The 19566-nt window shown below is 41.2% G+C and overlaps 1 protein-coding gene across 4 annotated transcripts in view; it reads left to right on the top strand.

The window, feature by feature from the left end:
• rc3h2 (ring finger and CCCH-type domains 2) overlaps nucleotides 1-19566 on the top strand; it is a 114455-nt gene that overhangs the window by 59211 nt on the left and 35678 nt on the right. For all 4 annotated transcript variants that reach the window (XR_007935815.1, XM_028809219.2, XM_028809215.2 and 1 more), the window contains 2 exons: nucleotides 5037-5210; nucleotides 9430-9588. Coding sequence is in view for 3 of the 4 variants with exons in the window: in XM_028809219.2 (XP_028665052.1) it covers nucleotides 5037-5210; nucleotides 9430-9588 (333 nt within the window). In the remaining variant the exon portion in view is untranslated. The remainder of the gene's footprint in view (nucleotides 1-5036; nucleotides 5211-9429; nucleotides 9589-19566) is intronic.

The following is a 19566-nucleotide window of genomic DNA, read 5'->3' as shown; positions in this document are numbered from 1 at the left end:
TAAGTGTTAAATTTTTCTCAAAAAAACATATAAAAAGCGTTGCACTTTTTGGTGTGAAAAATTACATTTTTACTAAATCTCAACTTTCCACTGTAAAACAACAAAAACATTAAAAGTACAAAGTGAGAAATGTAGAAAGTATAATAATAATAATAATAATATTACATGCAGACTGGACATGTGCAAGTGGCGCAGCTGTCACTCTCGGATTCCCAGAATCACTGTCAGTTTCACTGCCTTAAGACAGATTCACTTAATCATCACAAGATGCCATTATGAGGCTAGGAGAAGATACAATACCGTTGCCCATTTAATGCTTGGCCCTGACACTTACGCAAGACACACCTATACCGTTGGTCCAAATAATGTTCAGCATTAATGCTGTTGGCACTTTTACAGCCCAAGGAAACCTCAGGACCTGTGTGAGATGCATCTATACCATTGCCCGAATGACACTCGGGACTAACTTATTTAGCATTGTTTTTACAGCCCGAGAAATTCTTGGGGCTAACGCAAAGGAGGTTAATCTAATAATAATAATAATAATCACAGAAAATAATACTAAACACAACATTGCATTCAATTCAATTCTTTATTGTCATGTGTACAAGTACCATGTACAATGAAATGCTTGCTTGCATGTGCCCCTACGGACAGTGAACATAGACAGACAAAAAAAAAACACACACAGTAAATAAATGAATATAAATAAGTAAATAAATAAAACCAGAATCCTAGGAATAAATAGCGACAGTTGCAGAAGTATATGTGCAGGTAGCAGTGGAGGTGACACAAGGTTATTGATTGTTCATGAGTGTGATTGCAGTTGGGTAGAAACTGTTTCTGAACCTCTGAATGGACTTTAGTTGCTTCCCAAGTGGGAGGAGGGTGAAAACTGACAGTGCAGGGTGGCTGGGGTCCCTCCTGATACGGTTCACTTTCCTGAGACAGCGTGTAGTGTGGATGTCCTGGATTGCAGGGAACTGTGTACCCGTGATCTGCTGTGCTGTGTTCACCACACGCTGCAGAGCTCTGCAGTCCTGAACTGAGCAGTTGTTGTACCAGGATGTGATACATCCTGTCAGGATGGATTCCACAGTACACCTGTGCAATCTGCACAGGGTTGTGGGGGACATTCGGGCTTTACTCAGTCTCCTGAGGAAGTAGAGGCGTCGTTGGACTTTCTTGACTACTGCCGCAGTGTGACTTGACCATTTAAGGTCATCAGTGAGGGTGACTCCGAGGGACCTAACGCTGCTGACCTGCTCCACAGCCTCACCTCCGATGTAGATGGGGCTATTCTGTGTTGCCTGTTTGCGGAAATCCACAATCATCTCCTTAGTTTTACTAACGTTGAGGGTGAGGTTGTTGTCCTGACACCATTCGGCCAGGAGTCTGACCTCCTCCCTGTAGGCCGTCTCATCGTCCTTGCTGATCAGACCTATTACAGTAGTATCGTCAGCAAACTTGAGGATGGTGTTAGAGCATACACTATAACCAAAGAAAATGTGATACTCAATTTGCTCAGTTGATTGCAGACAGTTTCACATATGACAGTTAAGTGGCCTTTTTGCCTGTGGCTAGAAACTCTTCTTAAATCTCACAGTTTAGGTGCTAATAGTTCTGTAGCATCTGCCTGATGGGAGGATGGACAAAAATATCTGTGCAAGGTGGCTGGGATCCTTTATGATTCAGTGCTGTTTTCATCATCCTCTGCAGTGCCTTATGGATCTTAGCTGGACTGCTTCCGTATCAGTACAACATACAGCCTGCCAGGATGGGCTCTACAGTACATTTATAAAAGTTGATGAGGACTGCTGTAGACATCCAGGCCTTCCTTAGACATCTGAGAATGTAGAGTCACTGATTGGCCTTTTAATGACCTCTGTAGTTTGTTCTGTCCACATAATATCTTTGGTTATGGTAACCCCAGGAATATAAAACTGTTGACTCTTTCCATAGTCTCTTCCCCAATGCAAATGGGGGTGTGATTTTTACAGCTGCTTCCTTAAATTGAAGTTCATCACCTTAGTCTTCCTGATATTCAGAGTGGTCATTATCCTGACACCACTGTAACAGAAGCCTCATCTCCTCTTGGTAGACTGTCTCATCATTGTCTGTGGTCACACCTTTGATAGTTGAATCATCAGCAAACTTTATGATGGTATTGGAGCTCTGTCATGGGTATACAGAGTACAGCAGGGGACTTGGTTCACTTCTCTGAGAGGTGCCAATGTTCAGGATCGACTTGGAGGAGGTGTGTGTACCAATCTGTACAAGTTTGAGACTGCCAGTCAGAAAGTCCAAGATCCAGTTGCACAGGAAGGCACTGAGACCCAGGGCAAGGGGCTTAGTGATCAATCTGGATGGAAGTATAGTGTTGGTAAGCAGAGCTATAATCTACAAGCAACAGTCTGACTTAAGAGCTCTTTTTATCCAGATGCTCTAAAGTGCTGTGCAGTACACGGGCTACTATGCCCCCTGTAGTCCTGTTGTGTTTATCAGCATACTGCAGGGGTCCAAGCTGTCTGGTATAATGCTCTTAATGTGTCCCAGCACAAGTCTTTCAATGCCCTCTATAATAATTGGAGTCAGGACAATGGTTACTAAAGCATTCCACGTTGAACATTATAGAGTCAGAATCTAAACTTAACTTAATAGTGAATTTTTGAACCTGTCCCTAAAGTTCCAATTACATGAAGTAATGCAGAATGATTTTTTAGAAAGCGTGTCTGTTTGTCTAAGTTGGATGAGAAACCACCGTGTATCTCTGAGAAAACCATTTCAATCTACTTTTGCTCCAAATCTGAAAATACTAGGGGGCTTTGCCCCCTCCTCTTCCTGCCTGCACTACGTGCCAAACACTTTGCATCTCTGCCGCTCGTGTTGTGAAGAGGGGGGCTGAACGCACCCCAATTAGATGTGATCGCTCCTCCGACACCCCCTCTTAAATGGTGATACAATGGGAAACAGTTTTTTTTACCTCCTATTTGCTCGATCAGCTGCTGCCTTGCCGCATGATCTGCATTTGCGCGGCATACTTCTGTCATATCACCTATGTCCATATATTTCGATCTCTTTTCGCTTTTACCTTTTCATCAATATCGCATTGAATTTTGTTTCCGTGTTTGGAATTACATCGTGACAATGCAACGTATAACTGTCCGTGAGTGAATATCGTTTCTTTTTCTCTACAAGACATGTGTCTGACATAACCACACAGGACTTTTCCAAATCTCTTTGCATAAGCTCTTGTCTCGTAAGGCTTCTGGCCCCGAGCATGTTTACACCGCTTGGCACGAAGACTCATCTTGCGGGACGTGGAAGTGTCTCTGAGACAATCAGGTCTCGTCTCCTTCCAAGATTTTTTTTTATAACAGAGACAGAATCCATATTACTAACCGAGAATGGTAAACCGGATATGGACGCAGGTACATGCCCATGGACGCAGGAGACATAGTGCGCAGGCGCCACACAAAAACGAGGAATCAGCCCCCCGCCCCAGAGTGAAATGGGAGAGACTACGAACGACACAGCCATACAAACAAGAGGAGTCAGTGCCCCGCCCCAGAGTGAAACGGGACAGACTACGGAGTCCACAAAGGTTCACAAATCAAACCCGAGATAGTACAGAAAGCGGTAACGACACAGCCACACAAAAAAGAGGATACAGCCCCCCGCCCCAGAGTAAAACGGGACAGACTACAGAGTCCACAAAAGTCCACAACACACAGCATAATCAAACCCGAGATGAAAAGGAAAGCACAGGCACCTACAACGCGCTATACACCACCAACAACGAAAGAGCTCAACTAACAGAAATAAGAAATAAAGCGACAAGCCCAGAGAATACGGAACCCTAAACGTCCACACCACACAGCAGAGGCAAACCCGACATAGTACAAAAGGTGCAGGCGCCTACATCGCGCGTCTAAAACACCGCAGGCAACACCCCGAGATGGTGCAGAAGCCCCACAGACCCGGACTCCACAGCATATGTGAATCACATTACAGTAGTACAATATTATACATACTCACAAAAACAACAAACACAGGAGGCGTCGGCATCCTGCCCCACATTCAAACCGGAGAGAGTACGGAGTCCCCAAACGTCCAAAACACACAGCATAGTCACACCCGACATAGTACGGAGGGCGCATGCTCCTACAACGACACACTACACAGCATAATCAAACCCGACATAGTACGGAAGGTGCAGGCGCCTACAACGCGCGTCTAACACACCGCAGGCAAAAACCCGAGATGAGGCAGAAGCCCCAAGGATCCGGACTCCACAGCATATGTGAATCACATTCCAGTAATACAATAAGTACTCACAGACATACGTATGTCCTCACAGAAACAACAAACACAAGAGGCTTCGGCATCCCGCCCCACACTCAAACCGTAGAGTACAAGGTCCCCAAACGTCCACAAAACACAGCATACTCAAACCTGAGATAGTATGGAGGGCGCATGATACATATGTAACAATTACCAAGAATGAAAATAATCTCTTTCAACTGTATTTTGTCTTACCCACGACCAGGGATTAGCGAGCGAAGCGAGCAGGGGGCGGAGCCCCCTAGTTAACTGTACTGTTTGCGATTTGTTGGTTTGAATAAATATATCAGCTAAATAAATAAATGTAATAAGTAATAAATCAGCAGAGCTTATCTGTTGAGTTTAGCCAAAATATTTGATATAATTAACAAGTACAAAAGTTAATTTATAAATGTGCAAATATATTACAGCAGCTGCATATTGTGTAATTAATTGCTAAGGACTGTTGTTTTAAAGGTTTGTTGTAATTATTTTCTGTTGTGGTCACCTTTTATGTTTTCTTTCTTGGTGTGTCTTTTCTTCTCATGACTGACCATCTTCCCTCAGTATTTCCAGTAATGTCTGTTAAATATGTCACCCAGTGATATTTTTTACATCAGTATTGCTTCTTATTTTAAGCATGTTTGTATTTTGTGCTCCAGTAATTCTTTATTTATTACAGTTTCATTTTCTTTTTATTTTTTGGTTTTTAGGACTCTTACAATCGAATCCAAATGGGATATGAAGAGCCATTTAGACGAAAAACAGACCAGTGGACTGTATACCACTCTCAGAAACCCCCACCTCTTGTAACTCCATCTCATCCACCTGCATCACAGTCTCCATCCCGTTCATCCCCACTATTTGATATGGAATTCAGTTCTGAGGTAAGATGTAAAAAAATATTCAAAATGATCAATAAGTGGTCTGCATGTTCTCCCCGTGTCTGCATGGGTTTCCTCCCACAGTCCAAAGATATGCAGGTTAGGTGCATTGGTGATCCCAAATTGTGCCAAGTATGTGCTTAGTGTGGGTGTGTGTGTGTGTGTGTGTGCGCCCTGCCCGGGGTTTGTTTCCTGCCTTGTGCCCTGTGTTGGCTGGGATTGGCCCCAGCTGACCCCCGTGACCCTGTAGTTAGGGTATAGCGGGTTGGATAATGGATGGATGGATGTTTCTGCTGCCTTTTAGCGTCAAGATATTGGGCTTGAATTCTGCTCTTAGTCGTTGTGTAACATGATTAACCTGTGGTTAAAAAAAAAAAAAATGAAGAATGACCTCATAATAACTTGTTCAGGTAACATGAACAGTAGAGTAATTAAAGTTAAATGTAATATTCCAGCAGTCCAAGGGGTACATAATACTCAAGTTGTGTATTCAATAGCGTAGCCTCCCTTCAGAAACATTTACAAATCTTTAAGATGTAAGGTCTGGTATTCTTTGAGTCATTGATGGTATGATTAACATTTGCTAAACTGTAGTTATGTGAATGACTAGTGTTTTACCTCAGTTTGTCATGTATCAGTTAAGTGGGTAGATGGAACTGTTTCCATTTTAATACTCATTGTCAAAAATTTCAAGAAAATAAATCTATTTCCTCAAACAATTTAACAGTGACTAAACTTCAATTTTGGCAATAAGCCAATCAAAATAAAAAAGATCAAGTTTAATCTCATCCTTTACTCCTACATCCTAAATAAAAATAGTACACATATAACAAGAAAAGTTATTGTGAAAGAAAACCTACCTAAGTAGCACAGTCATAAAAAGAGCAATACAGTAATCCCTCGCTATATTGCGCTTCGCCTTTCGCGGCTTCACTCTATCGCGGATTTTATATGTAAGCATATTTAAATATATATTGCGGATTTTTTGCTGGTTCACGGATTTCTGCGGACAATGGGTCTTTTAATTTCTGGTACATGCTTCCTCAGTTGGTTTGCCCAGTTGATTTCATACAAGGGACGCTATTGGCAGATGGCTGAGAAGCTACCCAGCTTACTTTTCTCTCTCTCTCTTGCGCTGACTTTCTCTGATCCTGATGTAGGGGGGTTGAGCAGGGGGGGCTGTTCGCGCACCTAGACGATAGGGACGCTAGTCTAAAAATGCTAAAAGATTATCTTCACGTTACTACCTTCTGTGCAGCTGCTTCCTGAAACGACATGCTGCACGGTGCTTCGCATACTTAAAAGCTCGAAGGGCACGTATTGATTTTTGATGTTTGTTTTTCTCTGTCTCTCTCTCTCTCTCTCTCTTTGTCTGCTCCTGACGGAGGGGGTGTGAGCTGCCGCCTTCAACAGCTTTGTGCCGCGGTGCTTCGCATACTTAAAAGCCAAACAGCCCTATTGATTTGTTTGCTTTCCTCTCTATCTTTCTGACAGTCTCTGCTCCTGACGCGCACTCCTTTGAAGAGGAAGATATGTTTGCATTCTTTTAATTGTGAGACGGAACTGTCATCTCTGTCTTGTCATGGAATACAGTTTAAACTTTTGAAAAAGAGACAAATGTTTGTTTGCAGTGTTTGAATAACGTTCCTGTCTCTCTACAACCTCCTGTGTTTCTGCGCAAATCTGTGACCCAAGCATGACAATATAAAAATAACCATATAAACATATGGTTTCTACTTCGCGGATTTTCTTATTTCGCGGGTGGCTCTGGAACGCAACCCCCGCGATGGAGGAGGGATTACTGTAGTGTTAATGTAATACTTGTGTGAAGATATATTGAATTTTCTACCAAGTCTACAGTAATAACAGGATAATCTGCTTTCTCAGTGCACTAAGCAGTAGGGTGATACACACGTAAACTGTTAGTATTGTTGTTTACACGGTGAACATCCATCCATAAAAAAAAAATACATAATGACTGCAAATAAGTGCCACGGAAACAAGACATTACTAACTTGTGTTTCCGCCACATAAGTTCAAGGATCATAGATATCAAGTTTGTCTATTTTTGAACTTCTGTATTTCAATGCTCTTCTCCTTTGCACTTTTCAGAACTTACTTTTCCTTCTGTATATACCCTGGTAAATCCATTCACGATTCAGAGGTACTCGCATTATGTGACTAATTGCGGGTGACCATACTGGACATTTTTTTAGGAGTCTGATCCCTAACGACATTTTTTAAAAAGTGTGAATTTCTTACTCTTGTACTTGCAGCGTCCTCCAGAAAAAATTGTTCCAAGTAAATTCTTTTGACACTAAACATTCCCTGTTTATTCCCCGACACATCTGTATCCAGCAGGCTATCAAAAGCAAAAATAGTAACAGCAGTAGTTGAGTCTTAATTATCAGAAAAGGCTCTTATTATAACAAAGAGTTTAAAAAAATGTTCCATCATCTAGGATAAAAGATACTACATCCCCTTCTGCAATTAGTTTTCCAAAGTTTGGCTTACTTTACTTTATCTCAATTGTCAGACAGAAAGTGAAATGGATCTGAAACAAACAGAGCTTCATGCAACCACAAGTAGAACTGCAGAAACATGCCTGAGCATGATGGTTCATTATGTTGATGAGGAATTTATGCTGAAATGCAGAACCTTGCAAACAGCATACTTTCCTCAAGAACGGAGACGCAACTGCTCAAGAACTAAATGTTGCACTGGCTACCTGGGGCTTGCTTTACAGGCATCAAGTTTGCTTGATTAAAGATTGCAGTATGAAAGTAGAAACACCATTGCTATCAGTGACTGCATCAATTTCCATTGCTTTGGTCATTTGAAAATTAGTAAGCATCCTATGGCATTTATCCATCCATCCATTTTCCAACCCGCTGAATCCGAACACAGGGTCACGGGGGTCTGCTGGAGCCAATCCCAGCCAACACAGGGCACAAGGCAGGGACCAATCCCGGGCAGGGTGCCAACCCACCGCAGGACACACACAAACACACCCACACACCAAGCACACACTAGGGCCAATTTAGAATCGCCAATCCACCTAACCTGCATGTCTTTGGACTGTGGGAGGAAACCGGAGCGCCCGGAGGAAACCCACGCAGACACGGGGAGAACATGCAAACTCCACGCAGGGAGGACCCGGGAATCGAACCCAGGTCCCCAGGTCTCCCAACTGCGAGGCAGCAGCGCTACCCACTGCGCCACCGTGCCGCCCCCTATGGCATTTATGCTAAAAGTAAACAGTGTACATACTAAGGTGTCTATGCTTTTGCAATATTGCCATATCTTGTATAGCTAATAGATGACAACTGATAATATGCAAGTACTATGTAGTAAGCATATAGTGAGCCTGAAAAATAATTAGGCAGCAGGTAGCATTATGTCATCATCTAAATACTTCTTGAACTTGTCATATATTGTTACATTTAATGCTTTTGCGTACATGCACAACGGAACTATCAGATTGTGTTTTGCATTAACTTCTTAATCTTATTGTCATTTAAGATTTTGTCATTTGCCTTGATTTTATATTTTCATGCAATTTTTGTTTTGTTAATACTGTAGAACCTCAGTTTAATATTCCCACATTTTACATTTTTGAGTGGAGATTGTTGGCAATTGCAGGTTTTCCAAAAATAATACTTGATTTGGAAAACAAAGGATTACTAATGTTATGCTTACATTTTATTTCATAATTATTTTAATATCAGTAATTTATTGTGTTTACTATATTACAAAAACAGAGACAAAGTTTTTAACAAATGCACTGCAACTTCATTGTATAAAGTAAACAAGGAATATAATTACTTTAAACATTACATATTTAATTTTTAAACTAATCCAGCATTTAACAATTTCACAACAAAAAAAAATGTAAGTAGTTCCTTGCTATATCGAGGTTCTACTGTACTGTATTGATGCAGAATACAGTGTATGCAGTTGGCAACATAAAATATGTATTTCATTGTAGTTTTATTAATTAAAATTAATAATCACAATTATAATATCAAGGGTAATAATCATCAATTATGAATTTTGTGGTAATTGCGCACATATGAGAATGCTGTTGCTGACTAAAGGGCTAGTACTATCCCAATAATTTAAAGTGTATCTCTAATCCTCTGATGTACTAATACTGTGTCTAAAGCTAAAAGCTTCTCTAAAGTGTTTAGCTTTACAACTTAATATCTTGATATATTTACAGTTTCCAGAAGGCTCTAGTGACTTTGTATGCTCTAAATTAAAAGAGGATGGCCACCTTTCCCAGTACTCACCATGGTCTTGTGGTACCATCAGTACCTGCATCCATGCAAATCATGCAGAACCCACAGATGTAGTGGCAAGTTCCAGCATGGAACTAACGGTAAGTGCATATTTATGAACTGTGAATATATGGTGTAGCATTAGCATGGTATGTATGTCTGATACTCTTTCTTTCTCCAAACTCTTGGAAATCAGAAGATCTTATTTCACAAATTAGTGTTGTAGTTATACATCCCCTCTTTTATGATAATTTAAAACTGTCCAATTTTAAATAAATTTATGTGTGTGTGTATGTGTATTATAATAATATTGTGAGCAGTCAATTTTGCATAATTTGCTTATAATATGCTGCCATTTAGGCATTTAGTTAAAATGAGAATTAGCTGGTTTTCCACCCATATTTCAGAAATCTTTGGCACATCAGCTAACCACTGTATTCACCAACGTGTTCAAACTTTCATTGTCACTATCATACTATTGTGCTAATAACAAACATAGTAACATTTCACAGGAAAACTAAAATAAATTTTATGATTGCCGGATAGTAGCAGTTGATTCTTTGGCAGGTAAATGCATGGAAATGCTGGTAATGGCTCATATCAATAGCTGTATTCTGGACTCTCTATATGTACTACGATTTAACTTTTACTTTAGGTCAGAGAATCGGGCCATCTTTGTGGACTCCCTTTAGACACTTTGACAGCTGAGGTGCATATTGTTTATGAGGATGCTTTTTATTGATAACATAGCTGCATTCAACATACGCATTTCTTCTAAGCACATTGCTTGGATTTTTGTAACCATAGTGTGAGATGCAATATTGTAAGGACTTTCAAAAAAACACCGTTGTGCAAACACCAGAGCCCCTTACAAGTGTTTCAACACACATTTTGCATATCTATTAATATTTAAATCATACAATACAACTTGATGATGGAAACGCAGTGACTGTGTCAATCATCAGCAATGACACGTTATGCAAGAACTGCACAAAGTTACTAGGGTTTGGATTTGACAAAATGGTTCATCATCACCAATACAGAAGAACTGATTTTGAACTTGAGAACATATGCAGTTAGCACTGATGGAACAATCAAGGAAACTAAGTTGTTTCATATAACTTGGGTTACAGATATTTGACTATCCAAGCTGGAAACACAGCAATAAGGCAATGACGATAAAAAGTACAAAAGTGTCTCTACTTTTACATTTTTCAGAGGACAAATGGAATGAATATTGGTATTCTCTTAAATTTGTAGTTTTACTATGTTAAGTTCCTAAACTGGTGGCATCACTGTTTGGTATAATGGCATTTCCACATGAAATAAAAAGACAGTTGAAGATGCTGTGACATCTGCACCAAAAGTAATACCAACTTTTAAAGACCTCCTCCTTGTACTGTAGAGAGAAGACCTGTGCATTATGGACAAAACATCAAATCCCCAAACAGTGACAAACAGACCTCCTCTTATGTTACAAAGAACCTCTACTTTCCCCCTTGTACACCATATATTTCCAGTCTTCATTTTAGAATGTACAAAACATGTACACAGCTGAGAACTTTCTGTAGCCTACACCTGGAACAACAATGGCCAACATGTGGGAGCCAATACTCAGCACCTTATATGTGCTTACTGCCTTTTATACTGTCTTTTTTTAGGGAATGATATGGATGTGGAATGAAGGTCCATATCTTGAGAAGGTAGTGATGGCTAGAGATCACCTATCGCCAACATTAATAGGTTTGTTCATGCAATTCATGAGATATAACATGGAGAAATGGACTGTTGTCCAACTGGAAAATGTAAAAATCTATTTTATAAAAACTAGCAGACAGCCTAAACTATGCAAATGTGAATTTGCTGTTCACTTGGAAGTGCTAGCTTTGTCATAACAATGAACTGTGAAAGGAGGAACACAGTAATTCTGTTTTCTAGAAGGAAATATTAGCATTGGTCATGTGCAGTGTGGTGAGCATTAATACGAAACATTACCTGTGTTCTGAACACTGTATGTGCCCAACATTACCTCCAAAGCTGATTTACATGATAAAAATGTCAAAGCAGACAAAACATGTTTGTGGTAAAAGAAATGTCTCCCTGTGAATTTATTTGGTTCTCAACATAAAGATCTTTTCTGAAAAAAGTATGCACTCCATCATTTTCTTAAGGTAACCATTTCAGTGAACAGAGTGACATGAGAATCGTTCATATTGCTGTGTCCGAGTTATATGTTACTGTGCAGCAAGTATCAGTAATAATAGTTGTGGCAGATAAAGACTTGTGTCTTGTGACTCAGTTATGCATAGAGAAATTCAGCAGAAGAGAGAAGATGGCAACAGCAACTTTAATCATTACAGGAGATCTGCTTTACAGTTTTCTAAGTTAAGAGTCTGACACCCAGAAAAGCTTGTAAAAATGTCTAAAAAAGAATTTATGTTTAGCTGTTAAATGCAAAACATCTTTTACAACATTCAGTGATAAATTCTGGATTATATGACTTTTTATCTGTTTTAGATAAAATTATTTTGATGAGCAATTGCTGTATTTCTAAATCTTTTTTCTTAGTTCTTTAGTTTACTCATTATTAGGGTTAAGTTTACTTATTACGAAATCATATCTTAAACTCAATATCCTGACTACCAATAGACAGATAAAACTTGAAATATGTATTTGGATCTTTTACCAGAGTCTCACTAGTTATGAAACAAGAAAAAACATATACTAAAAAGAGGATTGTATAAAAAAGATTAAACATACTACAGCAACCTCACATACAGTATAAATATATTGTGCAAAAATACTTATGAGCTCAAAAGTCCCCTTAATTTATCAAAATATATACAAAAGAATCCAAAAAGAACATTTAAGCCCTTTACTTGATCACACAAGCAAATAATCTAATCTATATTTTGTTCAAAACAGAACACCAGTACTTGTGGTATATGTGAATAAATGTAATAGTAAAGTGAAACAAATTTCAGCAAAGTTAAATAGTTATGTATATATATGTACAGTAATCCCTCGCTATATCGCGCTTCGCCTTTCGCGGCTTCACTCCATCGCGGATTTTATATGTAAGCATATTTAAATATATATCGCGGATTTTTCGCTGCTTCGCGGGTTTCTGCGGACAATGGGTCTTTTAATTTCTGGTACATGCTTCCTCAGTTAGTTTGCCCAGTTGATTTCATACAAGGGACGCTATTGGCAGATGGCTGAGAAGCTACCCAACTTACTTTTCTTTCTCTCTCTCTTGCGCTGACTATCTGTGATCCTGACGTAGGGGGTGTGAGCAGGGGGGCTGTTCGCACACCTAGACGATACGGACGCTCGTCTAAAAATGCTGAAAGATTATCTTCACGTTGCTACCTTCTGTGTGCAGCTTTTAAGTATGCTGCACGGTGCTTCGCATACTTAAAAGATCAAAGGGCACGTATTGATTTTTTTATCTGTCTCTCTCTATCTCTCTCTAACTCTCTCTCTCTCTCTCTGCTCCTGACGGAGGGGGTGTGAGCTGCCTCCTTCAACAGCTTTGTGCCACGGTGCTTCGCATACTTTCAAGCCAAACAGCCCTATTGAATTGTTTGCTCCTTTGAAGAGGAAGATATGTTTGCATTCTTTTAATTGTGAGACTGAACTGTCATCTCTGTCTTGTCATGGAGCACAGTTTAAACTTTTGAAAAAGAGACAAATGTTTGTTTGCAGTGTTTGAATAACGTTCCTGTCTCTCTACAACCTCCTGTGTTTCTGCGCAAATCTGTGACCCAAGCATGACAATATAAAAATAACCATATAAACATATGGTTTCTACTTCGCGGATTTTCTTATTTCGCGGGTGGCTCTGGAACGCAACCCCCGCGATGGAGGAGGGATTACTGTATATTTTTTTTATTTCCGGCCTCGGGCGTGGTTAAATCACTTGGCACAAAGTCTCTTCTCGTCCCAGGATTTTTTTATTATAGTATATGTATGTGTGTGTGTACATGTATGTGTGGATATATGTGTGTGTGTGTGTGTGTGTATATATATATATATATATATATATATATATATATATATATACACATACACACATACACTGTGATGGACGGCCGGCATTTCAGTCTGGCCGGGACATCCCTCAACTGAAAGAAAGAGCCTTTTTAGGGCACTACATCCCCCGGGACGCTAGATGGCAGCTCCCCTGGACGGAAATGGTTCCCTGGACTCCTGCAGGGCAGCATGGGACATGGAGTCCGTTTCTTCAGCCCTTTTGGGTACCGTGGGTGCCTCCAGGGGGTGCTCACCAAGAACCTGAGGACTATTACAGTGACGTTAACCCGGAAGTACTTAGGAGTCACGAGAATGGAAGCCCGCAGTACTTCCGGGACACCTGAAGAAGGCGTTTGACGTGGAGACGGAATACTTCTGGGTCAGAGACTTTAAAAGGATTGTGGGAAACTCCAGCAGATTGAGCCGGAGTTGGGTGGGAGTGCGACGGAGCTGCTGGGAGTTGGAGGATTATTGTTTATTATTATTATTTGGTAATAGGGACATCAAAAGAGTAATTCATAGGAAATAACTCAATCAAGTTATGTATTCATTCCCACGGGATTATGTATTTCTAATTTAAGAATTCAAAAGGCTTCAGTGTGTGGACACTTTTTGTGACTGAAGACAGAGAAGAAAATTAAAATTAGTAAAAACCTTTTATTGATACATACCAGACAAGGGTAAAATGACAGAGAAACACAGTCCTAGGACACCGCACTTCATCTGCCTCGAGCGCAGATGTCCTTGCTCTTTTATACCTTTCTAATCTCCTGATCGTTGACCACGTAAGCAATAAAAATAGCGTCCTGACTCATTGTATTTTTCCAATTTTGTAAAGTCATTACCCTAAAGGTATATTTTCTTGTCACACACATCATCAAAAGAAAACTTCCAGAAAGTATACATGCTTTTTGTCACGTACGCAAAACACAAACAAGTTTGATCATTCTGTCCTATTTTCTGTACACACATACATTTTGTTCAATTACATCATTTTATGTTTTTACACTCCTCCCTTTTTGAACAAAATGATGTGGGCAATATAATTAAATTGAAATGGTTGATGAAGGGGAAGGGGGGGAAAAATCGGATGGGGAGGAGAAAATGGAAGAAGCTATACGAGACATGTGCTCCTCATGTAGCATATATACCCTTTCCATAGAGGCGGTAAAGTACTTAGATAGAGATCACCACCCATCCTTGGGTAGCCTGAGAGGGTGCGGGTAACAGTCAACAGAAAAAATATTTTTAAGATAGCCATTTCTTGCAATGCGATGCGTGGATCCAGGCAGGCAGTCCTTCAACTTTCACGGCGTGTGGTGTGGATAGAAGAATTTGGAATGGTCCTCTCCACCTAGGCTGATGCCAGTGTTTCCTCCGAGTATCTCGAACCAGGATCCAGGTGCCCAAGGGAATTGGTAAATCCTTGGAAAGGGGGCTGGTCCTCCAGGCTTGATTAACCTGCTGGTGGATTTCCTTCAACGAGGTTCGTAAACCTGCAAGACTAGAGAGAAGATCATTGTCCACAGTATGCAAATTCACATTTCCTACAACGACGTCCGGTCAGAATCTCAAACGGCGATAGTCCCAGTTGTCGGTGTGTCCGTCCCCTTAGTCCCATTAAAGCTAAGGGTAGTGCATCCGGCCATGATAAATTAGTTTGTTCACAAATTTTTGCGAGTTTAGCTTTTAAAGTGCCATTGCATCGTTCTACGATGACTCCGCTTTGGGGATGGTATTTACAATAATGGTGCACATTAATTTGGAGCCAGGTGGTTAATTCATTTATAACGGAGTTCACAAAATGAGTGCCATTATCTGTTTGTAACTTTTGAGGGATACCCCATCTTGGAATAATCTCTTTAATTAGTGCTTTAGCTACTGTTTTGGCATCGTTGTGTTTTGAAGGGAAAGCCTCTACCCATCGGGAGAACACATCGACAATCACAAGACAATATCGGTACCCTTTAGACGGAGTTAGTTCAATGAAATCCATTTGGAGGTGTTCAAACGGACCCATTGGATTAGGGGTAACGGCGGGACTTACCTGGGTACCTTTTCCCACATTAAACTTTTGACATATTGCACAGCGTCTGCAAAATTGCTCTGCATATGTAGAGAAACCTACAGCTTCCCAATGTTTTTCAACATCTCGAACCATGGCATCTCTACCTGCGTGATCGAGGCCATGGGCGATTTTTGCCATTCCTGGGAAAGAGGCTTTTGGGAGAAAAGGTTTGTTAGTGTGTTTATGAGTCCAGACTCCATCAGAGAGGGACCCTTCTTTGGACCATTTTCTCCTTTCGATATCCGTGGCTGCACTCTGTAAAGAAATAATTTGATTATCAAGGTCCTGGTCATTTCTCTGTTGGAATAAAGAAATTGGTGTGTTATTATATGCAGCCTCTTTAGCAAAGTGGTCAGCTAATTCATTTCCTTTGCTAACAGGATCCTGTTTTCCTGTGTGAGCTTGACATTTAACAATCGCTAGCTTCGATGGTTTGGTTATAGCTTCTAAAAGGGATTCGATCAATTTCTGATGTTGGATGGGTTTGCCAGTACTGGTCTTAAATCCCCTTAGTTTCCATAGTGCTCCATGATCATGGCAGACTCCAAAAGCATACCTGGAATCCGTATAAATTGTTACGATCTTCCCTTCGGACAGCTGACATGCTCGAGTGAGTGCTACGAGTTCAGCTGCTTGTGCACTCAAGCTTGATGAAATTCGATTTGCTTCCAGCAGGCGGTCCCCTTGGACCACTGCGTAACTGGTTGAGGGTGCTCCATTTTTCAATCGCAAGGAACATCCATCCACAAAAATCATTTCTCCAGTTTCTAAAGGTGTTTCCTGTAGATCTACTCTAGGTTTTACAACCTTTGCTATTTCGTCATGGCAATTATGTGGTTCTCCTTCGTTGTTAGTTGGGAGAAGAGTGGCTGGATTTAAAGTGGAGCATCTTTCAATTGTAACATTTGACAAAGTACAGAGTACATTCTGATAGTGTATTGCCCTAGCAGTAGTGAGATGTGAAGTTTTGGCTTGTACTAGGATAGAATGTACAGCGTGAGGCACTTTAACTGTTAGGGGGCTCATGAGAACTACATCCGTGCTTGCTAATACAGCTTCTGTTGTTGCAGCCACAGCACGAAGACACGGAGGAAGTGCTGCGGCCACTGGATCCAGTTTTTTAGAAAAATAAGCCACCGGTCTTTGTTTATCTCCATGTTGTTGCGTCAGTACTGCATTCATAAATCCCTGCTTTTCATTCACGAACAAAGTGAATGGACGAGAATGATCAGGCAAACCAAGCGCGGGCGCAGATAGAAGAGCAGTTTTGAGGTTACAGAGAGCCTTCTCAGCCTGTTCATTCCATTGGACCTGGCCAGAAAGGGGGATGCCAGGAGTATTAGCCAATTGTTGCAACGGCTGTGCTCTTTCAGTAAAATTTAGAACCCACTGTCTGCAGTAGCCCAGAATACCTAAAACAGACATAACCTGTTGTTTTGTGACCGGTCTAGGAAGATTTTGGATGGCTGTAATGCGATCGCTAGAGAGAGCTCTTGTTCCATACGTAATGTTATGACCTAGATATTTTACAGTTGTTTTGATTAGCTGCAGCTTAACTTTAGAAACTTTATGGCCATTTTCCCCCAAAAACAGCAACAATTTCTGGGTATCTTTTGTACAATCTTCTTCCGTAGCGCTACATATCATTTCCATCTACATACTGTATCAATGTACTACCTCTTTCCGGCCAAAAGCCTTCTAAATTTTGGGCAAGAGCTTGTCCATATACACAAGGGGCTTCAGTGTATCCCTGAGGCATGACGGTCCATGTCCAACGGCGGTACCGCGTTTGACGAGATCGGAATGTACGGCGGAGATGCCAGCCTCTGCTTCGGGAGACAGAGGATATTGGGCACGGTGCGGGCGGAAGGAGGATTTCGGGTGGATCACCAGAGGCTCACAATGGGCTATCCTTCCATAATCATTCTTTCCCTGGGACCATAGTGAATCAGGGAGCATAGAGAGCCAAGAAGGGAAAGTGGTTTGCAATGAACAAGCAAAAGAGGAAGGACGGCACAAAGCGCGATGTACTAAAAAATCAGTTTGAAACACCACTTTAGTTATTAAACGGTCAGGAGTATCAAAAATACCCGGAGTAACTTGTAACCAGTCTGTTCTTTCAAGGCATTTTTCTACCCATGGTCCTATTTCCCCCCATTTAACAGTGCGTGATTTAGCTAAGGAAATATGAGGCACTGTGCCGCCAAGATAATATATGTGCTGTGAGCATGTAAGATGAACAGAAGCAGCTGCCTTTGTGGATGAAATAAAAACACAGGAGATGTGAAGGGTTTCGGGGCAAGTACCAGAAGTAAGGAAAGATTCTAGCCAGGGGGTGTCTACTTCTATAGGGAAGTATTGGGCAGTACAGTGTAAAATGTCAGGGGCCTGTAAATTGGGAAAGAGACAAGGGGAAAAAGAGTGTAGGGCTTTGAGGAGAATGGTGTGTGGGGAAATATCTAAAGTCCATGCTGCAAAAGAGGGTTTGGGGTAAGGGGTAATTTGACACAACAACTTGGGGGTTGAACAGAAAAAACCTTTGTCAGTCATAGAAATAGAAAGAGAAAGTTTTGTCATGAGATCTCTTCCTAAAAGGTTAACTGGACAAAGCTAATTCAAAAGAAAACGATGCAGTAAGGTATGTCCGCCAGGACGTGACTGGACTTGAAGAGGTTTTGATACTTGAAGAAGGTGAGGTTGTCCAGAAGCAGTAAGTACAGTAACAGTTTCGTTCGAGGCAGGGACCTTTGCCAGCGAGAGGGTAGATCGAGTGGCACCAGTGTCGATTAAGAAAATAGTCTCAGTGCCATCAACGAACAATGTCAGTAAAGGATCAGTCTCTGAATTATGGGTGAGCAAAGGTAGTTGAAAAGAGTGGCTGGAGGTCCCTGCGTTTTCCTATGGCCAGTATTGTTGGTCAGGGGTGTCAGAAAAAACAGGTGGAATAAGGGGAGGTGGGGGCTGTTGCTGTCTGTGAGGGCACTCCCGACGAAAATGTCCAGTTTCACCACAGGCGTAGCAAGAGAAGGAATTAGCATTGGAATTTAAGGGAGAGGGAATAAAAGGATTCTTATTGTGGTCAACAGGAGGAGCTCTAAAACCACCTCGTCCTCTTCCTCGTCCTCGTCCCCTTCCTCTAAAGCCATATCCTCGACCTTGGTCAGGAGCATTCCTGGTATAATAGTTCATCTGTGCTGCCAATAATTTGGCATGAGAGTCCGATTCCTTCTGCTTAGTTTGTTTTTCGGCATGTTCAGCATGTCGTTTGACTTCATCAAACGTGGCACTTTCCCACTCAATACAGGAAGTGCGGACCTTGTTTTGTATATCAAAGCGCAAACCGGAAACAAAAGGTGGAACTGCAGCTCGAGTGCGGTCATCAACATTTTCCAAGCCCGAGTGATTAGCCATAAGGTCTTGAATCCTATGTGCCCATTCATCAACCGTCTCGTCTCTCTTTTGTTTTGCAGCAGAAATAAGGGACCAGTCCGTTCCTTTTTTATATTTTTCTGCAATATTTTGTCTCAACGCCTCCCATTGTGGGTTAAATTCGCCTTCTCCACCTATCCCCCGTCCTCGAGTTAAAGCTGGGTTCCATACCCATGGAACGTCATTGCGGACACCCCTGCTAACAGTGGCCCATGTGGTCCCAAGCTTTCGACGAAGTACCTGGGTCCATTCAGCAGCGTTAGGCTTATACATGCTATCTAACTGATCAAGTTGTTCAACAAATTTTAGTCCTCCTACTTCCTTTGGCTCTGGAAGTGCATTCACGACATCTTTTAGTTCTTGGATGTCCCAGTTCCGATTTATCATAACTGTTGTGGGATTTTGGGGTCCAGCTGGATGGGTAGGGTTATAATGGGGATTGGGAACTTCTATTAAAGGGCAAGTAAGTGAAGGTGAAGGATCAGAAGAGAAAAAAGTTGGAGCTGGTTTGTGAGTGGAGGTTTGACTTCGAGTGCATTTGGAGACG

The sequence above is a fragment of the Erpetoichthys calabaricus genome, chromosome 9 (genome assembly GCF_900747795.2).
Source record: "Erpetoichthys calabaricus chromosome 9, fErpCal1.3, whole genome shotgun sequence".
In the NCBI taxonomy this organism is placed as follows: Eukaryota; Metazoa; Chordata; class Cladistia; order Polypteriformes; family Polypteridae; genus Erpetoichthys; species Erpetoichthys calabaricus.
The sequence above is the reverse complement of the archived record's forward strand: the minus strand, read 5'-3'. Positions and strand labels throughout refer to the sequence as shown.